Source organism: Leguminivora glycinivorella, chromosome 4, assembly GCF_023078275.1.
Source record: "Leguminivora glycinivorella isolate SPB_JAAS2020 chromosome 4, LegGlyc_1.1, whole genome shotgun sequence".
In the NCBI taxonomy this organism is placed as follows: Eukaryota; Metazoa; Arthropoda; class Insecta; order Lepidoptera; family Tortricidae; genus Leguminivora; species Leguminivora glycinivorella.
In genome coordinates, this window is record NC_062974.1 from 12,889,565 (window position 1) to 12,898,975 (window position 9,411).

A 9,411-nucleotide genomic window follows, 5' to 3' on the forward strand; every position below is an offset into this window, starting at 1 on the left:
CCCCCGCCCGAGAAAGGCTAAAGCCTTTATCAACAATAAACAAATAAACACACAAAATTAAAACAATTTGGTAACGCTAACTCCGCTTAGTCGTCCAAAGGAAGCCTACAAATTTTAACAACAGGCCGCGTGAGGCTACCTGTAGAAGTTTTAAGACGTACTACCCTAACAACACCGTCTTTGCCGGGTAGCAGTTCTTCTATCCTACCTAACTTCCATTTTAGAGGAGGTAAATTCTCCTCCTTTATCAGGACAAGATCACCCAGCCGAGGCGGATCAGTTGGAGATGTCCATTTTCTACGCATTTGAAGAGAATGGAGGTATTGTTCACTCCATTTTCTCCACAACCTTTGAGACATAGCTTGAATTAAATTAAACCGATTCAACCGTGAGTTCGGAATGTCCTCGAAATTGTACTCCGGAACCGAAAGCAAAGGTCTTCCAATAAGTAAATGAGCAGGCGTCAAAACCTCCAATTCATTAGGATCTTGGGTCAATGGGCATAGAGGACGACAATTAAGGACTGCCTCCACCCTGGTAAATACCGTTACCAATTCATCAAACGTCAAAACCTGTTCACCTATGACGCGCCGCAATAGTGTCTTAGCCGACTTTACGGTCGCCTCAAAAAGACCACCGAAATGTGGCGCCGCTGGCGAATTAAACCGCCACGTTATAGACTGTTTGGCCGCGCCGTCGCTAAGCCCTTGTTGTGCTTCCTCAGAAGCCAAATATTTCCGCACATCATCCAAGTATCTGTTGGCACCTGTATAATTGGTTCCGCAATCTGAACGTATCACACTCGGCATACCGCGTCGAGATGTGAACCGTGTCAAAGCCGCAAGAAACCCTTCTGTCGAAAGGTCAGTGACACACTCCAAATGAACCCCTTTGGATGCAGAGCAGATAAATACGCAAAGATACGCCTTCAGAATTTTTGCGTTCCGCAAACGAGACTGCTTAATGCTGAATGGACCAGCAAAATCAGTTTGCACTGTGTGAAACACACCAGTCGCATTAACTCGATCCCATGGCAGCGCTGACATAATCGGCGCTGTTGGTCTGGCTTTGGTCTTAAAACATTTCATACACTTGAAAATTCGTGTACGAATCACTTGTCCCGCAGAAAGGATCCAAAATTGTCGCTGTAATACCGACATCAAAACCGTTGCCCCCGCGTGGCAATAGGTCACATGAAAATGATCCACGATCAAAACCGTTAGAGCATGTGATTTTGGTAAAATTACCGGATGCTTTCGTGGAAAAGACAAACTTGAATGCTCCAAACGACCTCCAACACGCAATAAACCGTCATCCGCAATAAACGGCAAAAGCCGACGTAGCCGCTTGGAACATTGTTTATTCTGGTCTAAGCAGTGGATATCATCCGTAAACTCCTCCTGCTGAACCAATTTGATTAACCGCTGCAAAGCGAACCGTCGCTCTGGGACTGATAATACCCCCCTAAGTTTCTCGGACAAAGGCCTGGCATTGTTGACAAACCGGAAACAATATGCTACGACCGCCAATAGCATATTTAAACAACTAAACCGCGTAAAAATATTATCTTTGTCAACCATCCCGATCAAGGCCTGAACATTTACCTTCACTTTCCGCAATCCAGGTAATGGATCATCCGCTTTGTCCATTATATTCCTGGGCCAGGTCTCCGCATCACCTGATAACCAAGGAGGTCCCCACCATAAAGGATGCTCCAATAGTACTGACGCGCGACAACCGCGACTCGCGACATCAGCAGGGTTCATTTCTGAAGGTAAGTGCCTCCAGGCTATGTTTAAACCGCAATTTAGAATCTGAGAAACTCGATTTCCCTCAAAAGTCTGCAACAAATGTGGCGATGTCTTCAACCACGAGAGAACGATAGTGCTGTCACACCATCCGAAGATTCCGTCTATCGTCAGGTCATCACTGATTGCAGCAACAACGTATTTCAAAAGTCTGACTAGCAACGCCGCACCGCTTAATTCAAGTTTCGGTATAGTTAGTTTCGATTTAACCGGCGAGACTCGCGATTTTGCCATCATCAAACTAACCTTGACCCTTCCGTCATGTCCTACAGTCCTCAGATAAACCGCTGCACCATACCCAAGTTCTGATGCATCTGAGAAACCATGCAGAGAACACGATTTGACGTCTAATAAGACAAAACGTTCCAACCGCAGATTTGAAATAAGAGGCATATCTTTTAAAATGCCTTGCCATTCCGCAACTACGTCATCAGGAGCTTTCGCATCCCATGACATATTTTTCAGCCAGAGTTGCTGCATGAGGACCTTGCCCTGAAAGATTACTGGGCAGATCCACCCCAAAGGATCAAATGCCCTAGCTAAAGTTGACAAGATTGACCGTTTAGTACAGCCGCTAGTGTCATCCAGCTTAGTACGATATGAGAAACAGTCACTGCTAGAATCCCACTGAACGCCCAGGATTTTATAGAAACTAGGCCCATCCGCATTGTCAAATATCTTTCGAGGTTTTTCTAAATGCTCCTCTTCTATGTCCTTTAAGACTTCCTTACTGCTTGACGTCCATTTACTAAGCTCAAAACCGCCAGAGCGTAGTAAATCCGTCAGTTCCTGCTTCAACTTGCTTGCGTCTTCTATGGAATCGGCTCCACCTAAAATGTCATCCATATACACCGAAGACCGCAGAAGTTGTGCCGCAGCAGGAAACTGCATCTCTTCGTCATCTGCCAACTGCCTTAGCGTCCGAATCGCAAGGTATGGGCTTGACTTCATTCCGTATGTTACGGTATTTAGCCGATACACACGCAAAGGTAAGTCTGGGGACTCCCGCCAGAAAATGAGCTGGAAACGCCGATCCTCCTCAGCAATCAAAATCTGTCTAAACATCATCCTGATGTCCGTTGTAAACACGTAACGATGTAGCCTAAACCTACATATAATTTCCGCGATATCCCGCTGTAGTTTTGGACCCGCATGCAAACAATCATTTAGCGCAACACCATTAGTAGATGCGCAACTAGCGTCAAAAACTACGCGAATCTTATCAGAATCCTTTTTAAAAATTCCATGATGAGGTATAATGTAACTACCACTGGCGTAGTCGTTTGGTTCCCCTTCACACAGTGACATGTGTCCTGTTTCGGCGTACTCCCGCATAAACTCCGTGTATTTCTCCCTGAAGACCTCGTTGCCTTTTGCAAGGAGCCGCCTCTCCATGGCTAAAAATCGCTTCATAGCTATGGGTACAGTGTTACCGAGCTCAGGAGCATCCAATATAAAGGGCAACCGTGCTGAGTATCTACCCTCTTCAGTCCGTGAATGGGTATCTCTAAAAATGGTCTCGCATTCAAGATCTTTAGGGTTTTCCGCCTTAAACGGGATGTCTTCAACCTCCCAGAACCGTTCTAAGATCCGATCTGTGCTTGTGCTACAGAAAAAGGCCTGAGACGCACAAGGAACTCGAAGGGAAACTCCAATATTAACAGGACCTGACAAAACGTGTCCGAACACCGTTTTTGTCACTCGTGGAATGTGATCATGGATTTTGATGCGTCCGCTGAGTACAATGTCACAAAGTAAATCCTCACCTAATAAAATATCAATCTCTCGACTCACAAAGAACTGTTCATCCGCAAGATCCAGTCCCCGATAATTATCCGCCAACTGAGCCGGCAACGAATATCCAGGCAGGTTATAACTGATTTTATTTAAGACATTAGCCGTGGTTACCAGCACTGGCTGATCCGTCAGCCTAGGTGTCATGGTCAGATTAACTGCTCCCCTACAACCGGTTATAGGAGTACAGCCCAGTCCTGTGATTGGGTCATCAGGCTTAAACCGCTCTAAGCCTAACCTCTGCACACAAGACTCCGATATGAATGTGCTCTCGCTCCCTCCGTCCAGTAAGGCCCGCGCCTCCTGGTAGCGTCCACTGCTATCCAGAACTCTTATTATTGCCGTCGCAAGTAACACCTTTGGTTTCTTTGCCTGTGATGCCATCAATCCAGAGACTCCAGGAACCGCACCTTCTGGATTGCCGCTGGTTAAGGGCGCACTGACAACAGGAACACTTGAAGAGGACGAGGCAGCATTGTGAGACTTCCCATTTGTAGCCACGTTTGACGTCAAACGTTGTTCACGATCTGAACCACTTGCCGGAATATCAAAATGCAATAAATAATGGTGTTTAGCCGAATTACACTTGTAACAATTCTTGTTATAAGTGCATTTATCAATGTTGTGACCGTTCAAACACTTGAAGCACAATCTAAGTGAAACGACCTGACGCTTCCTAGCTGCAGGCTTCATCTCCAAGAATTTCTCACACTTCGCAATAAAGTGTCCGCCTTTTCCGCATAACCGACACGACGACACCGAACCCACACCTTGAAATGCCGCATGAGCCTTTACCGCCTGGCTCTGTCCACCACCAATACGCCTTCCCGCCGACGTACTGGCCTGTGGTTCCGCACTGGATTCCAAAATCCGTATTTCAGTTTCCAAAAACTTAATAAGGTCCGCAAATGTAGGTAATTCTTTATCGGCGTGCTTGTCTTCAAAGTGTTTCTTCAAGTTACCATCTAACTTTTGGAAGTTGATGTAGAAGAGCAAATAACACCACGAATCCACCGGAAATTCCATCTTTTCCAGCGCTTTTGTGTTTTCAATCAATGTGTTCAAAAACATTTTTAAACCAGTTACCCCCTTAGAGGTTACATGAGGTGCACTCAATAAGTTGTGCAACAAACGATCCGCTAACAACCTTTTGTTGTTATACCGCGCATTCAATAAATCAATCGCGACCGAAAAATTATCTCCTGTGACTGATAGATGCTGAGTCAAAGTCTTTGGTTCGCCTAAAAGCGACCCCGCTAAATAATACATCTTCTCAGTATCCGATAAGGTGGCATCATTGCCCACCAACGACTGGAATAATTCCATAAAAGGAACAAACTCTTCCACCTGTCCCGCAAAGGTAGGAAGTTTCACTTTAGGGAGAACTGCCCTATTTCGCGCGCTCTTAGGATTGTCATTATTGTTACCGCTGCTACAGCTATTATCCGCATTAGCTGAAGCGTTTAAATTAGTCAACCCTAAATGCCGTTGTTTAATAAAATAGTATTTTTTGTTATACGCGTCATACTCCTGAAGATGACTTTCCAAATCAAAGCTCTCTATATCCGCAGCAGAGAGCTGAAGTTCATAAAACATTTCCGTAAATGTCTCATAAACCTTTTCTAAGTCTTGAAACCGCACTATGAAATCACTTTCTTGTTCTGGAGACAATTCAGGATTCCGAGCCAACGCATCCAATACGTCAATACTACGACACGCTGTATGATGTTTCATTTGCAACAACTGTATCCGCCTAGCTGCCGCCATCTTTCCGTTGGTAGTATTTGAATACGTAACCCAAATCAATATAATCAATAGAATCCCAAACCCTAACACAAACCACAACATGAAAACTACACGTAACAATTACACATTATTTTTAATTAAAAGTTCCGCACTAGTAAATCACCGCAATAAATCTTGAAATTTTAAGTTAAATATAACCCGCAAGCCGCAAATAATACATTAAGATTTTACCGCTAACCTTAATATATTATAAAATGTTTATTTTTTAAACTTTTAAGAAAATGTTTAAGACCCCTGAAATTTTATTTTGTACCGAAATAGCATCAAATACCGATAAATAATGCTCTATTCCACTTTTGTAAGAAATATAAATGTTTAGAAAAACACAAAAAGCCACACTTGAGCTGAGGATCGAACCTCCGACCTCTAGCTTAGAGATGGGCCGTTCTCCAGAACATTCGCGAACGGGAGAATATAGCGAGAACATTCTCGGGAACTTTCTCCGCAACGAGAATATCCGAGAAAGTACATACATTCTGCACATATTTTGATATTTGTTTATTTGTATTTCTTCTTATATGGCTTTAAAATACATTGACACACATTTAAAAGGGAACAACATATTCTAAGGGTAAAATTCTCTACTATCTTGGGAAATTTCCAAGCATGTTCTTGAGAACGTTCTCACGAGAAGGTTCTCGAGAACTTGCTCGCATATTCTTTCATCCGTTTTATTTAGAATGCACATTGACTAAGTACATTTTGTGACTTTTCTTGCATAAATGATTGTCGCCTATATATAGTATTATTGGTTGCGGTAAAGTAACTTTGTCTTGAAGTAATAGTCTGAGCGTTACCATATCAAATTCCGCTTGTCCACGAGAATATTCCCGGGAACATTCTCCCCTACTTTTTATAACTATACTATACGATAACAAGGTGGGGGAAGGTGTTTTATACTAATAAAATAACTTTCAATATACATATTTTTTAATAATTTAATCATCAAAAAGTACAGAAGGTATACAAAACAATCAAAGTTAGTATAGTATTCAAAAAATCAACAATAAAATAAAAAGTGAATAAACACAGGAAAATACAATTATATAACACAAAAATCAACTATAGGGACAAAAATCTGGAATAATGTAAGTAGACGTAATGTCATATATATTTAACAAAATCAACAGTTCAAATAAATAGTACTACAATAATTTTAGCACGAAGTATAGTTTCAGCACTGTCATTGTTAACACAGTTCTCTTCTATACATTTTTCGGGACCTGAGAATCCTGGGTTGTTGTTATGGTACGTTTCTTTATCTTCCTTTTTTTCAAAATCTCGTTTAACATCGACTGGACATTTGCTACAGTTCGCACGAATCTCGTCGCATTTTTGCAAGTATACATTGCATCGCAAAACAAACACACAAATTTAACACGGCCATCGTCCGTTATAGTTCTGAAATATTCAAAAACTTTACTTTTCTTTATTTTGAATATGTAACATCACTGTCGCGAAACTTCAACTACTCGGTGTATTAGCTTTGACGACACTGAGTAAACAATTAGTAAACTATTTTTTATGAGATAAATAGAGTGGGAAAATTGCTGGAGTGGGTGGTTATCCTTATCTATTCCGCAAAAACACACGTGTGGTCAAAGGGTTACATTGTTATAAAAATTTCTAAAACACCCCGATGGTGCAGGTAGCTTTGCACGTGCAAGATAAGATAACAATGTTAATTACTGTCTTAAGTGTTGTTGAAAACATGGTAAATATCTTGAACGAGTTGCACGTTGCATCAATACAATCAAAAATACCTAGACTGTAACTTTAAATAGGTATTTGTTTAAGAAAAAGTGTTCTCCATGCACTTAAATAATAATGGTACCTGTTTATTTCATGAGAAAGTAGGCTATGAGTATTTTTTTTAATGTTAACAAAAAAATTGAACTTTCTCGCACTTTCTCGTCTAGGAGAACATTCCCGAGAAAGTGCGGAAATTCTCAGGAGAAGGAATTTCCGAGAGCGAGAACATTCTCCGCGGCACATCTCTACTCTAGCTTCTAAAACCACTCTTAGAACCGCAAGGCTAAACAAGCACTAGGTTACCTAGCCGAAATAGTCCTATAGTTTCCTATATGGAGTATATGGTAACCTAGCAACCAAACTGTTTTAATTTGAAATGTCAACGATAAAATAAATTTATAAGAAATTGAATTTCTAATGAATTTATGTAATAAATTTCAATGTTGAAACATTAGTTTCCAAAAAATACCCTAGTAGGTAGCCGCAAATGTAAATCCAAAAGACGAAATTGTAAATGTGAGATATGAACGAAGATGTAATAAATAAAATCCCCAGTCAAAACATAAAATATATTAAAAAATGAGAACTCAAAAACAAATGTCCCCCCAAAATTGTATGAAATGAGTATTATATTTCGACCGCTCGAAATATAATTGATGAAATGAAACGGGTGAAATATTCCAAGGCGCCGAAAAAATTGAGCTCGAATTTCCGCAAATCCGGCTCGAAGACCAAATGTACCAAGAGCCTCCCCGCCACCCGATTGGCGTGAGTTTGGGTTCTTTGGACAAAAGGGCGCTGGTTCTGTCCGGAAATCGGCACCTTAGGAAGATTGCACCCGTTTTCGGGATGCGAACAAATGGGGAGAACTTAAAAGAAAAATATATAAATAAAAGCCCTACACTCACCCGCGCTTTGACGTATAGGCCTTTGCCGCACTTTTGGTTTTAATTAAATCCACGGTTTTTCCGCTCGCCGTTTTATTTCTTATTTCTTTATTTCTTTCCGCAGTTCACCACCGCCGTGAACGTCAACGATTTTCTTTCTTCATCTTCTGACATTATTTTTTTCCTTTCATGTCATATTGTTTAAATCTTGTTCTAAAGATAACGCCTTTTGCGCATGCCCGTAATTTCCCCATACGAGATAAATATATATGATAAAATGATGTGAGAGCGAGACATGATAAATGTAAACAATTTAGGATGCGTTCCGAAACTGGTATTAAAACTAAACAAGTATACTGATGCGGTAACAGTCATTCCACTTGGTAGGAGTTCCCAGTGAATAATACCATGAATATCCCACCAAACGGACAGCATAACTTTTTTCGGGTGAGGCTCTGTTTTTGGTGCTCTATTCCTTTTTCGTTTGGAGCTAGCCACTGACGTTTGCGTGTGTGATTTATATATAAGACCCATTTTTCATCTCCAGTGATAAGATGGTCCAACCAGTTGAATGTGCGGCGAAAAGACAGAAGTTGTATGCAGATATCGGCACGGCGGTTTAGTTGATCTCTATCAAGTTCGTGCGGTATCCAAACACTGTATTTGTAGTTTTTTCCCAACTCGTGTAAATGTGTTTCTATGGTGACATGAGAGCAGCCTAACTCGGTAGCAAGAGTACGACGCGTTAGCCTCGGATCTCCTTCAATTAAGGTTTTTAATTTGGCTACATCAATCTTCACCGGTCGACCAGACTTAGGTTGATCTGATAATGAAAAGTCGCCACTACGAAACCGCTGGAACCATCGTTTCGCCGTGGCCTCAGACACAACTTCAGGAGCAACACGCTGACATATATTACGCACTGCTTCGGCGGCTGAATGGCCAGACTGAAATTCATATAGTAAGCAATGCTTTACATGCACTTTTAATTCGTCCATTTTCTTCCTTATATTAGCTCGGCGACAGCTAGTGAATGACTGACGAGAAACTGTGCGACTCACCCTTTATATACTTTCGACCATAGAAGATTCTAGAACTCTCTCAAAAATTTTATGTGGAATTCAATCGATCGCTCATTACTTTCTTACCAACCCAATATAAGTGCTGACATTTCAGTGTTGGATAGTCTTTGACACTTAGTGAACTATAATATTTCATTATACTTCACTTTAGTTAACTGAAATAAATTCAAAAAAAGAACTTCATACAAGTTCTATACTAATTTGCGATACCTGGCAAATTTTTCTGAATCTGAAACATATTTTTTTTAATCTATCGCGTATCGACCAATCAGAGACGGGTAT

At 41.2% G+C, this 9,411-nt stretch overlaps 1 protein-coding gene across 1 annotated transcript; it reads right to left on the minus strand.

Annotated features, from left to right (window-relative positions):
- Positions 1-247: 247 nt before the first annotated feature.
- Positions 248-4,673, minus strand: LOC125225209. Its single transcript, XM_048128810.1, has 3 exons — positions 2,216-4,673; positions 581-766; positions 248-348 (listed from the first exon to the last, which is right to left on the minus strand). Exons 1-3 carry the CDS (start codon positions 4,671-4,673, stop codon positions 248-250), a joined length of 2,745 nt encoding a protein of 914 aa, XP_047984767.1.
- Between the last annotated feature and the right edge of the window lie 4,738 nt (positions 4,674-9,411).

Bases quoted from the DNA above. Each gene is read 5' to 3' on its own strand.
- LOC125225209 (XM_048128810.1), bottom strand. From the start codon at position 4,673: ATGTTTTTGAACACATTGATTGAAAACACAAAAGCGCTGGAAAAGATG. The intron at 767-2,215 runs GCATTTTAAAAG...CCAATTATACAG, and splicing joins CGTAGTTGCGGAATGGCAAG to GTGCCAACAGATACTTGGAT. The intron at 349-580 runs GTGAACAGGTTT...TATGTCTCAAAG, and splicing joins ACTATTGCGGCGCGTCATAG to GTTGTGGAGAAAATGGAGTG.